At 41.3% G+C, this 23,309-nt stretch overlaps 1 protein-coding gene across 2 annotated transcripts in view; it reads left to right on the forward strand.

Moving 5' to 3' along the window:
• Positions 1 to 23,309, forward strand: part of nek11 (NIMA-related kinase 11) — a 72,603-nt gene that overhangs the window by 35,351 nt on the left and 13,943 nt on the right. For both annotated transcript variants that reach the window (XM_061224806.1, XM_061230437.1), the window contains 4 exons: positions 784 to 913; positions 9,586 to 9,722; positions 11,948 to 12,008; positions 20,767 to 20,863. In XM_061224806.1, coding sequence (XP_061080790.1) covers positions 784 to 913; positions 9,586 to 9,722; positions 11,948 to 12,008; positions 20,767 to 20,863 — 425 coding nt within the window. The remainder of the gene's footprint in view (positions 1 to 783; positions 914 to 9,585; positions 9,723 to 11,947; positions 12,009 to 20,766; positions 20,864 to 23,309) is intronic.

Below are 23,309 nucleotides of genomic sequence, written 5' to 3' on the forward strand. Positions count from 1 at the left end.
AATTTATGTTCTTTTGGCACTGTACATTACATTACATTATACATTACATTATAGGCATTTGGCAGACGCTCTTATCCAGAGCGACGTACAGTTAATTAGACTAAGCAGGCGACAATCCTCCCCTGGAGCAATGCAGGGCTAAGGGCCTTGCTCAAGGTACTCCAGCACAACCAATGAATATAAGATTAAAGTGCAAACTGTCAGCTTTAATTTGAGGGTATGTACATTGAGGGTATGTACATCGATCCGTGTAGGAATTACATCCCTTTTATACATAGTCCCCACATTTTAAAAAAAGGACCAAAAGTAATCGGACAGTTGGCTTCTCAGCTTATTCTCATTAGTCAGGTTTATTCAATCGCTCCCTTACTCAAATTAAAGTTGACAGTCTGCACTTTAACCTTATATTCAATGTTTAATTTCAAATCCAGTGTGCAGGAGTACATAGCAAAAAGGACAGAAATTGTACCACTGTCCAAATACTTACGTACTCCACTGTCATTCTAGGTATGAGCACACATCTGTTTGACTGCAGATAAGCATATGTAATAATCATGTGCAAAGGCAATTAGCTGTGAGTTCTCTTGGAGAAGGTTTGTTTTCATTGAGATTTCTTATGCTTTCCTTAGCTCCATAATTCCTGCTGTGGCATTGAAATACACTGTAACACGAGGGTTTATTTGTGAGTTTCTATTTTAGCAACATATTATGTCTTTGCCAGTTCCATCCGATGGCAATAATAGAAAGGCACCTCCAGAGACATTTCTTGATTATGCTTTGCAGGAGAGCATGGCTGGTGTAGCCAACAAGACCCAGCCAGTAACAGCGCAGGACTACCAGTCTCTGGGATGTCCTCAGCCAATAGACAAGCCACACCCGGATAGGCTGTCAATGTCTCAGCCTGGGGAGCATGGTGAGTTGCTCTGCAGTGTCACCACAGCCAAAAGCATGGGTTCTGCGCAACTCTACTGCCTGGAAACACTGCCCATAGGAAGGCTCCTGAGAATGTACCCATGTGCCACTGGGCCTACTCTTCATGGGTATCATAATGTTCATTCATAGCACCAGTCACAATGATACTGCTCACCTTCTTACGTCCTACTTTGTAATGATCATTTTTGGTGAACCGTAATTACATTCCAAAATATGGGGTCAAGCATACAGTTGAAAGGTAGTATATAGTGTAGGGAATACACTGTATAGATGGCATATTCTGTACAGTATTAAAGATAGCAATCTGTCTCAGGGCTCATAGTTCCTCCTGTGGGAGTCTTGCTCTGCCTGCTTACTCGAATGTTGTGTTTCTGCCCTTTAGAGGATGAAAGGGAAAATTAGAAATAACAGTAGTCAGTTGCTGTGACATTTGACATTCTTTTTGAGGAGGGATTTGATTAATGGTTTGTAGTTGCATTCAAAGCCAGAAAGTGTCTTTCCTGTGTGAAGTCTCAGTCACTACCAGGACAAGAATTTGTGGTAATCAGATTCCCCTGATAGTTTGGATTTCATTATAAATGTTCCTCTGGACATGTTATGTTAAATCTCATATTAACCCAAATAAGAAAGATCACCAACACATGTGTGGGCGCACACACACACACACACACACACGCACACACACACACACACACACAGGGACATACACACACAGTGTGTGCCTGAAAACACTTGATATATAACTATATTTAATATAGTATGATATAAATTGTGAGTGCATATGAGTGTATGTGTGTGCATATCTGTCCAAATGATCAATTACAAGTTCATTCTTATTAAGCAACAGTCTATTGTTGTTCAGATTAAATAAAGTGCAGTACCATACAGTATATTGTTAATCTCTGTTATTGTGAATTCATTTGACATTCCTGCTTGGCTCAGGATAAAGCAAAGCTGTGACCTATGCACCTACAACACAGAATATGAGGCTGATATAAATTCTGAAAATCTTGGGGAAAATGCGTAATGTTGTTTTGGCCTGGCAACCTGCTTCGTGTGTAGATTCCATTAGACATGGCGGTGGGGGTGGTGCTTCTCCCTATGGGAGAGTGGGGTAGATGAGAAGTGGAAAGGCTTTCTTCCCTCTAGGCAACGGGGCGAGGGAGAGAGTGGAAGCTGGAGGCGGTGGGGGTGGGTTTGCTCTCGCTGCCAGTCTCCTGCAGAGAGCAGGAAAAGCTGCTCCTCAGGGGATTTGTGGCTGGGGGGTCTGTTGCACATTGCCCCTCTCCGTATACCGCCAATAATACCCCTCATTCCTCCTGGCACACCCTGGGGTAGAGGAGAGCTACAGTTCTGCTCTAACCATGGTCAAAAACATGAGACAAGCTGTGAAAATCGATGAGTGAACAGTCTACCCTACTTATGTTATTTTGAGCTTCATTCAGATGGGGGAAAATTGAGAGGGTTGCAGATAAAGATGGGAATGGAAAGTGTAAAGGTGGGTGGTGGCTGTCAATGACAACTCCATTGGAAATGTATGTACTCCACTACTGAAATGTATGGCATGCACATCGCTTTAAACTATCCAAAATGTAAGAAACATATGTAAAACATATTTACAATGCAAGGATGGGTGATGGCTATGGGTCACAGCTTTCAAGCAGTGATTGCATGCAATGGATATTGGGGGGAAGGGGTTATGTAAAAAAAGAGCTGTAAAAAAGATGTAATTTCTGCATGGTGAAACCAAAGTGGAGAAAATGCCCTTTAATAGAACTGAGAATCTGCACTTTATCGACATGTCAATTATATTGCAAATGTAAAATTGTGGAATACAGAGCCAAATCAAGAAAAACAATTTATTTATTTAAGTGTTTTTTTCATGGTGACCCATGACCCATGGCTCTACATGAGTGTGGAAGGAGTACATTCTTCATTCTTACATTCTAAAAATATTGTATAATGACTGTTAAGCACGTACATTAATATTGTTTTATAAGTATACCTTAGTACTATTGGGTTGTACTTCTCATAATGCCTGGTCTTCACATACTATATCTTGAAGAGCTATTTTTAAGTGTGATTTTCTCTCATTATCTTGAATTGTGCTAATTAAATTATGTACTTCCATGTTCTTCTTCTCATTAACTTAAGTGACTCCAAACTTTAGCAATGCAGCTTTACATTGAAGGATCATATCACAATCAGGGAATGCTTGATGGAATTAATTGACTTTGTTCAACCTGCACTAAAAACATCAAAGTCATTTTGTTTGTTTTTTTATAGAAATGAATGGGACAAAAGAGATTATGAGAACAGACCTGGATACCCACGTTTCACTTCTCCTGAGCATTCTCTGAGCTCAGCATAGGTCTTAATGAGAGCACACAGTGCAGACATGGAAGTTGTTTGTGTTTTGAGAGCAGTTGATGTTCATGTTTGAAATCCCTGCTGGCTTTTCTCTGTCATTTACAGTAAAATGAATTTAGAAGCTCCATGAAGAGGTTAGTAATGACAACTACAGCCCTGCTTCTTCATGCTGCTTGGAAAGCCCTCTGGTGCCCATGTCGGGAGTGCTGTGTGTAGACCAAATGTAGACTCATGACCTGATCATTGATTTTCACAGTGGGGATAGCTGGAGATGAATACCACAAATTAATGTTCCAAGGCATGAATTCAGTTAGTTTGCCCATTTACATATATCAGTGAGTTAACAGGCAATTGCTGATAAATGCATGGGTCTATAAGAAGGGTCTATAAGAATAAAATATTAATTATGTAGTGTATGAAGCCACAGAGCAGTGTAGTAATAATGTGAATATTTATATGGTATTTCTCATACATTAAAAATACATGTAACATTCCAATTAGCCGCACACACTAGACAAATGTTTTTCAAACTTGTCTTTCATATCATGGTTTCTTTTGGATTTGATGTTATATAGACAGTGCATCCGGAAAGTATTCACAGCGCTTCACTTTTCTCACATTTTGTTATGTTACATTCCAATGGAATACATTAATTTTTTTCCTCAAAATTCTACACACAACACCCCATAATGACAACATGAAAGAAGTTTTTTTGAAATTTTTGCAAATTTATTAAAAATAAAAAACTAGGAAATCACATGTACATAAGTATTCACAGCCTTTGCCATGAAGCTCAAAATTGAGCTCAGGTGCATCCTGTTTCCACTGATCAACCTTGAGATGTTTCTACAGCTTAATTGGAGTCCACCTGTGGTAAATTCAGTTGATTGGACATGATTTGGAAAGGCACACACCTGTCTATACAAGGTCCCACAGTTGACAGTGCATGTCGGAGCACAAACCAAGCATGAAGTCAAAGGAATTGTCTATAGACCTCCGAGACAGGATTGTCTCGAGGCACAAATTTGGGGAAGGGTACAGAAAAATTTCTGCTGCTTTGAAGGTCCCAATGAGCACAGTGGCCTCCATCATCTGTAAATGGAAGAAGTTTGGAACCACCAGGACTCTTCCTAGAGCTGGCCGCCCGTCTAAACTGAGCAATCGGGGGAGAAGGGCCTTAGTCAGGGAGGTGACCAAGAACCTGATGGTCACTCTGTCAGAGCTCCAGCGTTCCTCTGTGGAGAGAGGAGAACCTTCCAGAAGGACAACCATCTCTGCAGCAATCCACCACTCAGGCGTCATGTTTGGAGGAAACCAGGCACCACTCATCACCTGGCCAATACCATCCCTACAGTGAAGCATGGTGGTGGCAGCATCATGCTGTGGGGATGTTTTTCAGCGGCAGGAACTGGGAGACTAGTCAGGATTGAGAGAAAGATGAATGCAGCAATGTACAGAGACATCATGGATGAAAACCTGCTCCAGAGCACTCTTGACCTCAGACTCGGGCGACGGTTCATCTTTCAGCAGGACAACGACCCTAAGCACACAGCCAAGATATCAAAGGAGTGGCTTCAGGACAACTCTGTGAATGTCCTTGAGTGGCCCAGCCAGAGCCCAGACTTGAATCCGATCTCTGGAGAGATCTGAAAATGGCTGTGCACCGACGCTCCCCATCCAACCTGATGGAGCTTGAGAGGTGCTGCAAAGAGGAATGGGCGAAACTGCCCAAAGATAGGTGTGCCAAGCTTGTGGAATCATTTTGGAATAAGGCTGTAACATAACAAAATGTGGGAAAAGTGAAGCGCTGTGAATACTTTCCGGATGCACTGTACACTCAGCAGCCACTTTCCTGTTTGGAGAAGAAAAGAACCTGAAACTCAGTATATACAGAATGATGACATGTGACATGGAGAAGAGGTTTAGTTGACTGTATGAATATGACTGTAGTATGACTATATGAGGTAGAGTTAAGCGTTATGGAATGAGAACCTGTGGTATATCGTGGATATTGGCACAGCTAGTGGGTGGTTAGGCACGAGGCGAAGGCAAACTTCAGACAGACAAGACAAACTTTAAATTAATGTATATTTAATGGAACTGTGTTTATGGTAAATGTATTCTTCCGCTGAACAGTAGTTTATTGCTTGCTAATGGTATTATGAACGTTAGATAGCAATAACGTATCCCCACTCCACTAACCTTAGCTAAGCAACGCTATTGCAATAATGTATCCCCACTGCATTAACATTAGCTAGCTTGCTAGTTTACGTTACACCAGAAGACACTGACACACACACAAGTCATTTGTTTTTGTTGTAGACGTTTATCGGGACACTGCAAGATAACGTTCAGGTGTTGAAATAACGGTGTCATTATGTGTCATAATTTGCATCACCAGGGTTTGGTGGTCTTGTTGGTATTTCGATCCGAGGATGTTGCCTAAAAATTGTATTTTTTTCATTCTTTCCAAATCAAAGGAAACTCACTCATTTCATCTTACTTTACTTTGGTAGGCTACTAGAGGCAAGATGATAACATTAAGTTACGTTCATTTCGATTAGAAAGTAGATCATATCTCATCAAATGTCGTGGATATTGGCACGGCTGGAACGCAAACTCACCAATAGAGACAATGGACCGGACCTATCCGTTGTATAACATCCAATAGTGCACCTTCTGAATATTTCCAGGGCCTAATTGAATACTGAATACTGCTGTGAAGAATTCAGGCTGTTCTGGAGGCAAAATGGGAACAAACTCTGTACTAGATAGCTGTACATTAAAAAGTGGCCACTGAGTGTATATTACTTTTTCATAATGGTAAAATCATATGGGCTCTGAGTCTTTGGGAATAGCCAGCGATCTGATTGCTGTCTTTTTCCTGCTTTAATTAACTCCTTCAACAACTTATGATAATTTAAACTTCATAATAAGCCCACTTGAGACAGAAAGTCAGTCCCTTGTGCTGAATAAATACAATGCCCATTGCACATTACTGTTCACAAATGTGGATCTCTTTGTAGAAATCTAAAATAAATTGTCTTTTTTTGTTGACCCAGCATGTTTTTCTGGGTCACGTGCTCTAGCGTTTGTATGATTCGTAAAAGAACTAGTAGTACTTTTTATTCCATTTTTGTTAGTTGACTAGTAATTGGACTGGAAGGAGCAATGGATATGTGATTACTCCTGTGTGTGTGTGTGTGTGTGTGTGTGTGTCTTATGGAAGGACTTGAAACATGACAAAATGTTTGTCTGTGAGACACTGCTATAAAAGATTGGTATCCCAAGGAAAGTGGCTTAGTGTTAGAACAGAAATACATTTTTTGGAGGTGGTTGGGTTGTCGTCAGTTATTTTTCAGGGCATACAGGGATAAACAGCACAGAGTCCCACAGGCACATTTTTCAGTAGCTACCTTTGGCTGATATCAGATAATAGCCATGAGCTAATCAATACTCACTTGTTATGATGCAGTACTTACGCGGCATGTTTACTTTCAGGTTCTTTCAAATGATTATCTGAAGTAAGCAACTAGCACCAGAATCTTTTCTGATTTTCTCTTAGTCTATGTGGATTTGTGGCTTTCGCGTTAATTCTAGCAAGGCTGACTGCAGTAAAAGACAAGAAATGTAAATATCACCACATGGATTAACAAGCTTTATGAACACAATGCAAACATCTTGGACTATTGGCTTCTAAATGAAAGGCTAGCAAATACACTGAAAGTAAGCCTGTTTTGTTTGGAAACTCAAGTTTGTCTTTTGTGGTTGAGTCACTGCATGTAAATTTGCTGTACAATTCATGTAAATAAAATCTCTGGCATTACAACTTGGTACGGTTTACAGTGAATGGCACAATGGTTATTATTTTATGCTTACTCACAGAAATTACACTGACTCTTAGGAATTTTAGAATGTAAAGTGCATGGAATTTGTAAAAAGAATGCAATTTAATCTTTTTTTTTTTTTTTTTTTTTTTTTTTTTTTTGGGTGTCTACCTGTAGCTCCTATCTCATCTCATCAAATATCTGTCAAACAATCTAGGACTAGGAGAGTCCATTATTTATATGCTCACTGAAGCCTGTCAACCACTGGTTCAAACTAAAGTGTTCTCCAACTCATGCTGCCCAATTATCTTTACTGGGTTACCCACAGTGGGCCCCATTCATATTGAAGAGCTCTCAGAAGGTATCGGGAGGGGGGCAGTGTCTGAGAGTACCTGGTACTGTACAGTATGTGGTCTATGTGCTTTTGACTTCTGCATTGTGATCTTTCAGTGAAACTTGTACACATCTTTTTATCCCCAACCAAACACATTTCCAATTGTTTGCGAGTATGCAGAGGCAGTGGTTATGATGGCAGTATTAGAATTGAAGCTTGTGTTTTAAATGTACTTTTAGTGCATTTTTGCTTCCTTATCTCCTCAATTTTCCAACAAACACATGATTCATACTGTATGTTCATTGGTTATAGTACTGAGAGATCTCATTGATTATTATTTTATACTATAGATAAAATAGAAATTTGTTGTCTTTAATGTCTTTAATTTTAAGAAACAAAATCTGTTTGTCTTTATCCCTTGCACTTCCTTTCACACTTTCTCAGTTACCACGCATTCTATCCGTTATCTCGTTCTCTCTCTCCAGAATCCATACAGTATATTGACTTGATTTTGCTTCCTACAACCCCCACAGCCAGCTGGCTATTTTGTCCACTCTGTCCGTCGCCAGACAGCTTTGCCAGTTACCACCTCACCAGTATAGTCCCACACAGACTGCTCTTCTTCATTTCTAGAATCTTCCATTAAGGCTCAGATTTCCAGATGATGCCATTCTGCTTGTTTAGGACTTGATTGATTTTCATATGGACACAAGTGTGTAGTTTTGAATGATACTGCATCCAAAAGCATGCAGCACCTTGCAACGATTACATGAGCAGAGCTACAGTATTTTTGCCAAACACAGCATCTGGTGCCTGTGTATTTGACAAATAAAAGGCCTTTTCTGTCTCTTTGTAGGATGGAAACTCTGAGCATTCATGTCTATTTAGTCCTTGAATCTTTCCTTGTGAGGAAAAAAAAAAGTTTTGTTTCAGAATGTTCCTGTAGTTACTCTTCACCACAATGTCAGGCTTCCATAAATGCATAATGAATTGAGAAATTAGGCCTAGCACAACAAAAGCATTATAAATTAATAGGAAGCGAACATGAGATGGCTGAAACTACAAAAATTCACCAATTAATTGGAATTAATTTTCTCTTTTTGATATATGCTCTCTGTTTATATCTAATATAATATCTTAAAAGGAAGTATTTGAGCCACTCAAACAACAGAACAGATAATGGCAAATACACAACAACTACACTTACTCTAGCTGATGCTAGATGCAGTCATTTCACTCCTAAATTAATCAAGCTTGTTTGCGACAGCTGAATTCTGAGTGGGAAAACGCAGTCCTTTATTTAAAGGATAGGTTAATAACCTAACTCGCTGGTACAATTTCAGTAACCACTTGGTTCAGCAGAAGTGAATACGGTGAGGTATGTGAGAACCATACAGTTGGTTAATAAATCAGGGTTTAAGGGTTTGTTTATTATATGGAGCCTTTTTTCTCAATTTTTATTAAGGGTACCAATAATTGTGGAGCCCATATAAATTATTCTGAAAATTTCTTCATAAGGTGCACTTGCATTTTTATGCATATTTATCAATGGTCCCAATAATTCTGGAGCCAACTGTACATATATAAAGGCATATAGTTGGTAAACAAAGGGCATTGCCCATTAATTGTTTCTTCAAATATTCTTAAAAGAAAACCACTTCAAAACATTTCTGCTGCCTGTCAATGTATCTAAAAGGGAGTACTGCTTTAAACAGCTTTACCTGTTTACAGTGTTTCACCCATAGACCGTATATTTCACCATCAACATTGTCATCATAACTCATGCCAGTTTTCGTCATTGGGATAAACATACTTAAGTGGGATAACCATACAAAATATATTTTCACAGATTTACTCACTGAGAGTTGAGATCAGTATTTCTCAACACTGAGATATGGCATCAAAAGCTGTTTGAATAATAAAATGAGACACTATGGACATCAATCATTCGGCTTCAATGCTTGGATGTGATTGACTCCCTCTCCCAGTTTCAACATTTTTCATGGTTTCTCAGACTGATTTTATTTTTCGTCAATCTCATAAATAACTGAACCCATTATGCTGAAAGAATAGAAAAAATATTTTTGGTTACCAGAGCTTCCTGATTTTCTTCTTCTTCAGAGATCCCAGAGGATCCACTGACTGCTGAGGCATACTATTATGAAGATGGATTTGAATCCTGCTCGGATGAAGAGGAAACACAAGACGAGGAAGACTTCGAGAACTCTTTGGACACTCTCCACATAACATGTGGGCAGGTGAGATCTGCACCTTTCTGCTGAACCAACAAAACCATCAACAAGGAAGAGAGTGATCAAATGTCAGGGCAGCCTCACTCCCCAGCCTCATCATACGTGTTAGCTGGTACATGGCAACATTTATATATCGGTTTATATATTGTGGTTGGAGATTTATGCTCCAACCACAATATGTAAGGAATTTGTATAATACATTTATATAATCCTTCAGCATTTGGCAGGTTGTCCAGGTCAAGTCTAATCATGTCTAATCACCTGCCTTAAGGTGCGGTTTAAGGTTTCCACTGAAAAAAAAAATCTCATTTTCAGTCAAATTTACCTTTTTCTGTTTACTTCTGCAAATCATCCCTCAACTATTCAACTTTCAGGATAACACCAACTTTTGATGATTGATGATGATTACGCCATGAGCTATCTGATAATTGGAAGTATGTACCTCTGAAATGATCTGGAAGACCAAAGATGCATTTTTTAAGCTGACAACAATTTAAAACAAAAATTTAACGAGCACTGTTACGAACATACTAGCGCGTATCCGGTCATAACCAATGGGATTTCTTCATTGAATCCTGGGTCGAGTAACCCGGAAGGGTCGTGGTCCTGGATGGGTATCCCCTGTTGAACCTTTCACACCTACGGCAAACCCAGGAGATTAATACTCTGTGTGAAAGGGATATTAATAGACTAAAATTGCAACCAGCAAATACACAGATTAAATTCAGAACTGGAAGCAAGATGCAAATACCATTACAGAAGACATTATCCCCCATGAGAGCCACAGAGAGTAGGTTATGCTTCAGTTTTAAAACTGAGGCTAATGCAGATTTTAGCCTTGTGTAAAATTAGCTTATTCTGCCTGTGTAATTTACATAATGCCAATGCAGATGCAGGGTAAATCAATTCAGATGCAATACAAACAGATTAAGCCTAATTATCACTTCAGTCACAAAGGTTAGAACATAGTGATGTCATTATTTAAATTAATGTACCTCTTCCTTAGCCATAAAAAAAGAACACAACTTTCACATCATAGGCTACAATCTGCTGAGATTTCTGTGGCATAGCAGTGTCACTCCTGAATTTCTCTGGGCTGTTTTCCTGCTGTTTTTTCTCCACTCAAATACTAGTCCTGACAAGCTGAGGCAGATTAAAACTATTTGTCACTGTGACAAAAGTGGAGAAGTAGAATCTTAGAACCCAACCAAATTAGAGAGAGGGATGAGGTTGACTTCTGCCCGGCAGTAGTTTATAAATGAAAGTTCAGAAGCAGTGCACATCTTTTTCTATCTGATTCTATAGAGCTTTACCTCTTGCAGTTGTGGAATGGTTAGAAAAGTGTTGTGAAAGCAATGCTGATTATTGCTGTTTCTCTACCTGGATACCGATGTGGCGGGGGGTGGCACCACGATGGCAATATTAAGGTGCTGTCACCAGAGGGCAGCACAAGCCCTACACACAAAAATGGCCACAGCTGTTAATTGTAATCACCATAGCAGTGGTCCATTGCCTAATCTCTGGATCACTTCCAGGTCTCTAGAGAGAGTAGAGCTTTTGGGAAGCTGGTTTGTGGACACTTGTGGCTTTTTGTGAGGGTGTTTTGTCATTTCTGTTTTGCCTTATGATTTCTTGCATTTATAACATTTTTGGCTAATAAAAAACCTTATTTTTTATTCGAGAAAGCTTTGTTGCTTTTCTTTTTGTTATTAAAAGGCAGTACGCCGACCCTTCTTGGTTTCTTCTGATCTGTCCACCTTGTGACCAGTGGCCCCCCCAAGTTTAATTAACTAGCATCAAACGGTACCATTAGTCATTTGTTTGTTCGCTTGAGAGTGAATCCTAGATCCCAGATCATGATGAGGGTGGTGGAACTGGGTCAGATAACGTGGGTTGACCCTTTCACGCGAAAGGCTTTTACCATGGTTGTTGCTTCAGTGTGAATGGTGCATAGGTTAGCCTTGATGAAAACTGATGTCCATCAGTCTAAAGGAAACATGGGCTGTGTCCAAATTTACTGTATATACAACTTATATACTCAATAGTAGGAAAGTGCGCTGATTTGGACACGGCCGTGTGGAGTGGTTCCATGTTGTACCTGTCCCTGCAGAAGATCTCAGCTGCCTATATCCTGGAAGAGATATGATGAGATAGAGATACAATACACCAGCATTTATTAATGTTGAACTTACAGTAGTTTTCCAAGTTTTTCTCTGTCGTATTACCTTCAGGACTGTGACATGGAAGCCATGGTGAAGTACATGGAGAATGTTCTGGAAACTGAGTCCAGTGGTGAGTACTGTACATGCCGCACCATCAAAGACAAAAGCACACCCTGCCAAGCCTATCTAAGCTTGTTTACGATGACCAATACACGAAATGTCATCAATTTATACAGCTGTATTTTTTGTAAGTCGTTGAGGTAAAGTGTCTGGGACAGTGGTCATGGAAGCTTTGCCCGAAGCTGGGATTCTATCCCAAGACCATGGGGTTTGTAGGGCCTGCCTTGTACATAGTAAAATGTTCAGTTCAGTTCCCATTGGACTTGTAAGTTCTCTGTTAGCATTAAATTAACGCTGAACATTTTGTACTGTGTGCAGGTCAGTGCTTCATCGCAATTAATTTGTGTCAGCTCTGTAGGGGTCCTCGCACGGGACTCCAAATTATGTAGGGTCCTCGCACGGGCCGCCAAATAACGCAGGGATTTTACTCTCTACGAAACCGGGGCGCCAGTTAAACGTTGTGTAGCAGTATAACTGCAAAAAGTAATCAGTCTCATAAAATTACTATTATCAGGAATATCTAACCACAAATTTAGTATTTTAATTAATAATTAAAATAACCAATACTAATGATTAAACATACCTGAAAAACCTGAAGGTTGGAAGTTCTTCGAAAGACTGCTTTAACTCGGCTCTCATGTCTATGCGATTCCAAAACGGACACCGGGGTTTAATAAAATATATTTATTAAACAAACATACAAACACATAACAGATAAACTAACGGGAAGTTAGTAAGGAAATTTAGTTTGGTATGTGTGTGTGCGTGTGTGTGCCGCGCGCAAGCGCGCGTGTCGCTAGAGTTCTGGGTGTGGTAATGAGTTAGAGTTAGCTGTGAGAAGGGACTACTTGCGTAGTTTTACTCTATATATGCGCAAAAGACGGCGAATCAATTCACGTACATATATATGTAGCTAACCAAACACATTACAATGGTTGGATGGTAAATATTGAAACACAGATTCACAAAAACAGTTAAGACTAAACTAAACACTGGCTATGCCTGAATGTTTGTTTTCTTACTGAGTCCATACGCATTGCTGGATCCAAAAGACATGCTGTCCTTGTAGAAGCGGCGATGGTGCTGTGAATGGTGTCCGAGCGCGTTGTCGTCTGATCCGCTGGTCCTTTTCCAGGTGTAAAAGTTCGTTGCTGTTTCGTTGTTGGGCTTTATTGGGGTAAACTGATGTAGCGTTCCGCGTACAACAATTTCCACTCACTATAGGCCACGTAGTTACCGCGAGGTAACTGGGTGTGTCCGTAGGCCTGGTAGTGCGCTGTGCAGCATTCAGCCTCTGTCCGAGTCTCGGAGCAGATGAGCTGAAGCGACTGGCCAAAAGGGGTGCGTCGAAGAGAAGAAGCAGAAGAACAGAAGAAGCAGAAGAGCCAGAAGAGAGATCCCAAGAACGTGTCTTGCTCTTATACGGGACAGTTTATTGCTCCCGCCATTACGGGATTGGCTGAACCAAGTTAGACGTCATTCGTGGTGGACGTCGCAGAATTCTCCTGTGGGAATGTGGAAGTTGTAGTCCCTACATCCCCCCTGTGGTCTCAGGATGCGGCTGAAGCCAGTGTTCCTCGAGAGCACAAAAGTCAGTTCACAGTCCACAGGTCAAGTACATTGGGTCGGTAACACAGTTCACAATTGACTGACAAACATCCAGGCATTTATCAACAATTAACTAAACTGGTCTAAAACACATGATACAAACAATGTGAAACACTAAGGTCGAACAGTGAATACATTGTCACAAAACATGAGAAACCTTGGTGAAAGGGTTAGTCGTTTTGTTAGTTCAGGTGTTTTGTTAGTTATTGGATGGTGTCCAGAAGGTGGAGCACCAACAGGAATGACCCAGCCATGAAAATGTTCAGATGATGTAGGGGTCTAGGATGGAGAGGCTGTAGCCTTTTTGGAAGTCTTGTTCAGACTGACCAATTGTTCTAGTCCCTACAGTCAGGTTGCTGATGAGGGTTGTCATCTGAAATATGTGGGGGCATTTTCAAATTAGGGCAGCTTTCTGTATCCAAGCTTAACCTTATGGCTGTGTCATCAGGAAGGAAATGGAGAGGTGGTCTCATTTCTAAATGATGTGGTAAGCTCACAAGTGGTCTTGTCTTGCTTGGGGAAGAGGTGGAGTAAGGCACACTGGGGTGTGGCAATATACTTGTAAAGATTACACTGTAGTTTCTACATGCAATACTTTACGATGGTTCAGTAGGTGTAGAAAGAAGCAATGAACGTTTACGAGTTATAACAGGTGTCGGATTTAACTCTACAGTACCTACTTACGATCTGCGTTTGCTGCTGCTACATGCAAATCTAAGTGGCTGCTATAAACTACCAGTTTATTTTGCCACCCCCCTTTGGTAGGAAAGGTGTGCAAAAGAAAGTGGTCAAAGCTTCAGCTGGGAGTCTGCCTGTGAAGAGACCACGGCTATAGATCAGTCTTATTCAACGTCTTTTGATGGAGGTTGAACAAGACCAGATAGCTCTTTGGAGTGGTTACTCAAGGCATACACACTACTGAACAAAGGTTAGAGGCTTTAGTTGTCCTCAGAGGAACTGAAGAAGCTCTCTTCAGACAAGGTATCTTCCCTATCAGAGTCATGCTGGTGACTCTGAGGCTTGGGCCTACCGGGTCGGTCTTCTCTCCAATTCCGGCTGGAATCAGAGTGTGAGAAGCGACCATGGTGGCTCTTAACCGGGAACTTACTCACATGCCGTTGTTTTGAGCCATTAGATTTTAATGGGGCAACTTGGGAAGTGCCGGCAGGCTTGGTTGGAACAACGTGCTTAGCTGTTTCCAATACCTCGTTCCTGGGCACAATCCTTAAAGTGTCCCAGACCATTTGGGCTTCATTTCTTAATTCAAGGGCTGAGTGTTGGCCCCTTGAAAACAGTGAAACATGAGTTCGGACACAGGGGTGCAGGTTGTGCACAAAAAGGGATTTGAAGGCTTGATCTTCATCTAAGCCTGGTCCGTTTCTGCCCTGGAAAAAAGCATGTTTAAGACGTTGGTAAAAGTCTTTTGGTCGTTCTGTACGGCTATGTTTAACCTCCACAGATTTGATCATGGCTGTGGCCTGATCAAACCGTGGCAGGTACTCAGCTACCAATGCTTCACAAACCTTGGGATAGCTGGAACGAACCTGTGGTGGAAGTTGTTCCATAAATGTATGGATCTTTCTGGTAGAGGTTTTCCATACCAGTCGTACCTTTTCTCGATCGGTTGCCCTGGGCAGATCCGAGAGACAGTAGTCAACTTCTCTCAAGTAACTCTGAATGTTAAATTTGGAGTCCTTGGGGTCAAATGTGTGGACATACTTCGCCATGGCCTCTAGCTCCTCAAAGCGAAGACCCTGTGAAGTTGCACTCGTCTGCCTGTTTGGAGAAGGAGAGACTGAAATCACATTTGAATGTGAATGCGTTTCATGCGGAGCTCGACGTCCTCGGTTTGGTTTAGGGGGTGGAGCTACAAAACAGTCATTCTCACAATGGTTGGCAGAAGACGAATTGTCGCTGTCAGTGTACTGAACAGAGCTGTCACCTATCCTCTCAGTTATAAAGGGAAAGCTAGCGGGATTAGCGTTGCTTTTTGTGTGCCCAATTAATAATGTTAGATCTCCTCTACCGTGTCCACGGGAGGGTTCCCTGACCTCCTCACGAGAGGGGTGGGCATGGAAGGTGCAGTCCTGTACTTGCCTGACTGTTTCTCCCTTGCGGAGATGGACCACTGTTGGGATGGAGTCCCCCCTTTCCCTCTCCAGGGAAGAGGTGGGCAAACCATTGCATGGGTGGTCAACAGCACTGCAATCTGAGGAGACTGACGAGTCTCCATCAGAGCAAGCTGTGGAACCGGGATCTGACAAACCCGAATCAATTTGTGACCCCCCTTCCCCCGCCTTGTGGTGTAAGGAGGAAGCAGGAGATGGGCAAGCCTGAGAAAGCAGGCTTACAGAAGAGAGTGGATGTGGTAGCTTGTGGCATCCACTCTTCAACTGAAATAATTCCTCTCTGTAGGAACAAAGATCTGATTCGGCTGAATGCAGATCACGCAAGTATTGTACTGCTTTCTTGCCAACAGTTTGAAGCTCAAGTAAAACACTGGTGTGTTGTCCTTTGAGGTATGCCATCTCTGATTCTAAGTTTTTGTTGCTCTGAAGAGCAAGACTAATCTGTCTGGCAAAATTCAAGACCAGACAACTTAGAATTGGGTCTTTTGACTGGGTGGGGGAGTGACCTTTCTCGTTGATTAAGGAGAACATTTCTTTCCTACAATCAGTGAGGTTCATCTGATTCAGGAAAGCTACGTAGCCAGGTGCTAAACCTTGGGCTAAAAAGGAAAGGTACTCATCAATAGATATGGGTTCCATATCTCACGCCAAATAAAGCTAAAAGCTGAATCAGTAACTTAAGAGGGTACTCTTGAAGTTAACTATTTCACAAGAGCCTTGAGCTCCTAAAAGTTGGCAATGAATTGTTCACCAAAATCACAATCCAACATACAAGTTGTGATGAAGGATAAAGAATTTAAAACGCTCTTTGAATATTCTCTAACTATCGTACAAGGTAGCTATAGCATCACACAGGGACTCGAGTTGCACTAGCGGTACTGCAATGCAACAACAGCAAAATGACCGAACATATGGCGGATATTCAGACCGTAAAATAGGAACTGTGATGCTGATCACATTAATCCTAAATACCAGAATGTGATTGGTTGAAATTACAATTAAATTTGGATTTAAATGTAAAATTCAATTAATTATTAAAATTACTTTGACAAAGTAATTATAATTAATAATACAGTGCGGCTAATAATACTATTATTGATAATACGTATTATACCGGAAGGTAAATGCCAATCAACAAACTACCGTGTAAGATTACGAATGTAATGCCACAATGTTACACGAGGGGGCAGTATATTGAGAAAGCGGCTCATGCAGGCGTTCAAAAATGGTACAAGGGTGACATCTAGCGGTATTTTCAAAAAATTGCACTGGTGGCAATTTAGCTGAGAAAGAATGCCGAGAATTCGTTCTGGAGTCACGTGACATGAGCCAAAGCTCGTCTTTCTCACGCAGAGCTCCAAATTAGGAAGGGGAATTCGTTATGAAGTCACAAGACATGAAATTTGAGCCAAAGCTAGTCTTCCTCACACGGGGCGCCAAAATATGTAGGGGTCCTCGCACGGGACTCCAAATTATGTAGGGTCCTTGCACGGGCCGCCAAATAACGCAGGGATTTTACTCTCTACGAAACCGGGGCGCCAGTTAAACGTTGTGTTGCAGTATAACTGCGAAAAGTAATCAGTCTCATAAAATTACTGTTATCAGAAATATCCAACCACAAATATAGTATTTCAATTAATAATTAAAATAACCAATATTAATGATTGAACATACCGATAACCTGAAGGTTGGAAGTTCTTCGAAAGACTGCTTTAACTCGGCTCTCATGTCTATGCGATTCCAAAACGGACACCGGGGTTTAATAAAATATATTTATTAAACAAACATACAAACACATAACAGATAAACTAACGGGAAGTTAGTAAGGAAATTTAGTTTGGTATGTGTGTGTGCGTGTGTGTGGCGCGCGCAAGCGCGCGTGTCGCTAGAGTTCTGGGTGTGGTAATGTGTTAGAGTTAGCTGTGAGAAGGGACTACTTGCGTAGTTTTACTCTATATATGCGCAAAAGACGGCGAATCAATTCACGTACATATATATGTAGCTAACGAAACACATTACAATGGTTGGATGGTAAATATTGAAACACAGATTCACAAAAACAGTTAAGACTAAACTAAACACTGGCTATGCCTGAATGTTTGTTTTCTTACTGAGTCCATACGCATTGCTGGATCCAAAAGACATGCTGTCCTTGTAGAAGCGGCGATGGTGCTGTGAATGGTGTCCGAGCGCGTTGTCGTCTGATCCGCTGGTCCTTTTCCAGGTGTAAAAGTTCGTTGCTGTTTCGTTGTTGGGCTTTATTGGGGTAAACTGATGTAGCGTTCCGCGTACAACAATTTCCACTCACTATAGGCCACGTAGTTACCGCGAGGTAACTGGGTGTGTCCGTAGGCCTGGTAGTGCGCTGTGCAGCATTCAGCCTCTGTCCGAGTCTCGGAGCAGATGAGCTGAAGCGACTGGCCAAAAGGGGTGCGTCGAAGAGAAGAAGCAGAAGAACAGAAGAAGCAGAAGAGAGATCCCAAGAACGTGTCTTGCTCTTATACGGGACCGTTTATTGCTCCCGCCATTACGGGATTGGCTGAACCAAGTTAGACGTCATTCGTGGTGGACGTCGCAGAATTCTCCTGTGGGAATGTGGAAGTTGTAGTCCCTACAGCTCTTTCAACCCCCACCCCTCTCATCTCCTGTTAACATACACCAAACAACCTTGACCTTGAGGTCCCATATTTTAAATGTGACATTTCTATCAGAGTCTGACTAGATAATTGGCGGGGGGGGGTTTGGGTTGGGTCAGAAGATACAGCTTGTCTCTGGAAGACAGGTTAAAGTCTACAGTAAGCTGGCATCCAAGGCCATTAGGGAAATTATTTCATACATACACATGCTCGTAAACAAAAAAGAAAACATAAATGCACGTTTGCATACGCATGCAGCACATTCACATGCATGCGTACATACTCATACTCTCTCACACACGCACGCACACACACACACACACTGACCCAACAAACCATAACCCTCATGTCAACCTGCCAGAGATGGAGGGTGCTGCTCTCTGCTTGCTCACCTGAAACACAGCTTTCAAATGTTTGAATATATTTTGTCTGGGCTTGCATAATATCTGAAAATCAAGCAAGTTTGGGAATCCCTGCAGAACATGACCATACGAGTTTCTCTGCAAATCTTTTTGTGATTCTGATTTTGCCTTCATATAGGAATCAGTGGTGAAACTGATGTTATCGTTTTAGTTCACTTTTATTACTATATTTAGGTCTGTACTCCTCATTGTTACAAAATAATATATCTGTTCAATCTATTGTGCAGACATTGTGAACTCCACATACATAATTGCATGCTAATTCTTCCTGCGCTGTGACCAAATATGCCTGATGTGCAATATACTGTGATTCATGGGCTCAATAAGGATGTCTTACGCATAACATTTTCATACACTTCTTTACATGAATCTATGTTCTATGAACTCAAACCGCTATAGCACTGGTACAGTATTATTTGGTAAACGGTAATTACCCCTATTGCTCTCCATACACAATGTGGAAAGAGATTTCATTTCAGCAGAAGACGTCATTGTAAATAGACTTCCACAGACAGAGACAATGTCGTAATCTCAGCAGTCAAAGCAAAAAGAAAAGAATCATACATCTGGAACAAGGCTTTGATTGGTGCTTTAAAATACCTTCCCACAGAAGTCTGGCAGGGCCATTTTACTGAGAGGGGACAGTATATTTCACTGACAAGGGACAGTATATTTCACTGACAGGGGACAGTATATTTCACTGACAAGGGACAGTATATTTCACTGACAGGGAGCAGTATATTTCACTGAGAGGGGACAGTACATTTCACTGCAAAGGGGACAGTATATTTCACTGCAAAAGGGACAGTATGTTTCACTGAGAGGGGACAGTATATTTCACTGAAATGGGACAGTATATTTCACTGAAAAGGGGACAGCATACCATGCCCTCCAAAATCCATACTGATAACCATGAAGACTATATAATAAATTATTGATACATTTCATAATTCTCAAACATGAATTTTCGATATTAATATAATATCTTAATATAAAAATTCAGTGGACGAATAACTTTTCTGAAATTATATCTTTAAATTTAAAATGATAACTGTTACCCAAAAATAAGTCACATTGACTCTCTAGTATTTTTAGTATTCTGTGTACCATCCCTTCTCAAAAATAACAGTATTGAATCATCGTCTATTGTGATTTGTTTTGGTCTGTGTTGTGTGAACAATTCAGACCACATACAGTATTTTTTATTGCGTTCCAGCCTGGAGACTCAGATGGTCATTGCAAAGCTGTAATTATTTGGGCAATTAATCGATACTAAAACTCTTTGCATTTGAATGGATTTCTATCGGAATTGGGATGTGGGACTTGATTCTGCTGTAAATTATGCTGATACAATATAGAACACATTTTTTGGCTAAATGGCTTTAAAGGAGCACTGTCATGCTTGTTTCAGTTGAGATTATTTGGAATAAATTCTTAAATTCTGTGTTTAGGCCTTTTTAAAATCACTGAGCGTAGCTGTTTCGTAATATGGGGCAAAACTTCCAAGGACATACTTGTCCAATGAAGTCTCCGGTTAAATCTCCAGTCTGTGTTTCCCAGAAGGTAACAAGTGCTCAAACCCAACCCTGGAACGCAGAGACTGGTATATGGATGGGCACCCATCCAGGCAATCACATGACACTCCCACGAAAATTAGATCAAAATAAAATATGAATGAAGGGAATAGTATAAGCACAGAACAAGCTTTACCAACCGTGCGCTTTCATTTCCCCACACAATACAAACAGCTGAGACCACTCGTTTAATGTGTTCGTATCCTAAAAAACTGACATCCGAAAACTTTGATAAATCCTACATCATTTGTGTGAATGCATGTCCGAAGGATTTACGGCTCACGTTTGATAAATGAGGCCCTGTATGTGTATATACTGTATCTATGTGTGTATGGGTGTGTCTCTTTCATGGTTAGCCCAGTCCTGAAATATGTGTTGCCTTCTGTTTGTTTGTTTCAGGCTCAGAAACAGTGACAGAGGTAGCCCAAGTGGGACCCCAGGGGCCGGGTATCATCAACTGCACAATGGCTGAGACCAGACTGGAGCGTATGCGGGAGTGAGTACGGATAGAGCTGTGTGCCTCAGCTAAACTCCGGGGGCATCCATCATCGCCATTATCAACCTTCTGTTCATATTGCCACATTTTACAATTCTCTCCTCCAAGTGAAACACACCTACAGTATTCAAAGCTTTTTTCTTTTCCTGCATGGGATTTATCTCTCCTACCAGTGTGATCCACAACATTTATTACAGAAAGAGACTTGCACCCTCAGTAAATATTTTATCCAAATTTGCTGTGATCATCTATCTTTAGATATTAATATTATATATTAATGGCTGTTCTGCATACACTGTAGAGTTTCTTGTTGTTTCTACTTGAGTATATCAGCAAACAAACCCACAGTCCTCAGCATTCCTCAGATGCACCTGCTCTTGCCCCACTGTCAAAGTGTTGAAAACTTTTGTTTCTGACACCCACCTCCCCGGGCTGTTCTTCAGAGCCGCAGCAGGTTTGGCAGCCAGAAGGCTCCTGTCATAAGGTCTGCGTCCCCTGGCCTGGTTCTGTCAGGGTCTGGTGCCCACCTCTCATTTGTTGATTTCCTCTGAGACCTTCAACCAACGGGCTCAGAGGGAACTGCTGAGCAATGTCTGCTTTGTCAGTGAGCGTAACAATCTAGGGGATTCCCGTTCCCATCTCCGGCAGGACCAGCTAATACCCATTTCCATGATGCAAGAAAAGGTTCATTTATGCAAGCCCAATATGCTCTGATCCAACAGTAAAGAATAACCCAAAACTCTGAAAATGGGCCAGGACCAGAGTGGGTTTGTGAGAACATGAGTAATAATGAATCATCAGCAAGGGATCATATGCAAATGTTGAAAGTGGACTGCAGTTATGTTATGAGTACTGGAAGCAGGGGGCGGGAGAGGTTGAATATGATCTGAGAGATTTTTACTCTGGTTGGAGTTGGCAGATGGGAATACTATTAATCCACTTTTGGTTGGGGACAATTTTGGTTGCATGACATCACCACAATAAACAACGTGACTTGACTTTCTGGAATGTTCCAGACCTGCCTGCTGTAATGTCATATCGTGCTGTATTGCTTCGCTGGAGGTACTACAGTAGCTCACCACAAGGAGCAATTAACTGTTCCTCCTTCACATGAAGCCTGGCCTCAGAGACGAGAGGCTTTTTATTTTAATAAACTGGAGCGCTGTCTCGTGGGGTAAGTGGTGCGGAGCGCTAATTGACTCGTGCCGTCTGTGGAGGAGGGTCTCTGCTGCTGCCTGTTTGATTAGATAAATCTACTGCAGTTTGTGGGCCCCAGCTCAGGGAGGACTGAAGTGACTGACTAATAGGTGTTACAGTGACTGTTGCTCAGGTGTTTCCTTTTGCCTGGATTGTTCTCACATAAAAGAGCAGTGAGTGTCTTCGTTTTAGCTTTTGTTTTCATCTGTTGAGATTGCATTTGGGATCCGAGGCTGTGAAGACTAACTGCGGCTTAAAAACCACTAATTTGTGAGCCGAGAGAATTCATTAAGAAAGACAGCACCTAAACTGGGTATGTCAAGTACAGCAGTTTGGAAAGTAGTTGGGTTTGTCACTTTTAATCTTGTTTTTTTTTTTTCACTCAGCATTTTTTTCAAATGCAAACAATTTCATTATTTTAAATGGCCTTCTTTATTTCTATTTTTGTGCAGGTAATGCAGGTATGCTCTTCTTATACAGTTTATGAAGGCTATTCATAATAATCAATAACCAAAACATATTTATGTCTGTGGGCTCCTTTTCACCTTTTCACACAAAATAAAAATATAGCACGAACACTGGAAAAACATACTACTGTCGCACGTTCATGGAGTGTTTTATTCAGCTGCAGTTATATGCAGGGAGGCTACAGTTATAGATTCAGTGCCTGATTCATTGAATTGACAGAAATATTTATTGTTGGGAAGTGGCATTACTGAGGGGGGTCGGTGTGACCTCCCCCAGTTAGGTTTCAACCTGCTGTTGACAGGCACCATGCTCCTTGCCCCCAGCGTCATGAACAAACCTCCTGCCACTCAGCTTTCACCCAGCCGCAGGAACCTGCCCTGCTCTTTAATAGAATAAGTGCACTTCTTGTGGGAAATTGAATTGCCACCTGCCAGTTCCTACACAGTTGAAACTGAAGAGGAGAAAAAACATTCAGAACAAGTTGCACTTTAGAATGGTGGGGGCTTTGCTAAGCTCAGGGCCGCCCATTGTGGACTGTGATTGCGGTGAGTGGTTTGGTGGCAGGCCGTTATTCTGTCCAGTGCTTTATACTGTAAGCCCTTTGTTATGTTTCCACAGTAACCTCTAATATTGCAATGGTTAACTTTAATACTGTAGTCCGCTGAACATAAATTTAAGAGCTAATTTGATTTAGGACGTTTTCAATGGCACATCAGAGGACAGAAGGAAATGATGCGCTCCATCAAAGGCAATGATGTGGGCTGCTGGGTGCCTTGTCTGC

The sequence above is a fragment of the Conger conger genome, chromosome 1 (genome assembly GCF_963514075.1).
Source record: "Conger conger chromosome 1, fConCon1.1, whole genome shotgun sequence".
In the NCBI taxonomy this organism is placed as follows: Eukaryota; Metazoa; Chordata; class Actinopteri; order Anguilliformes; family Congridae; genus Conger; species Conger conger.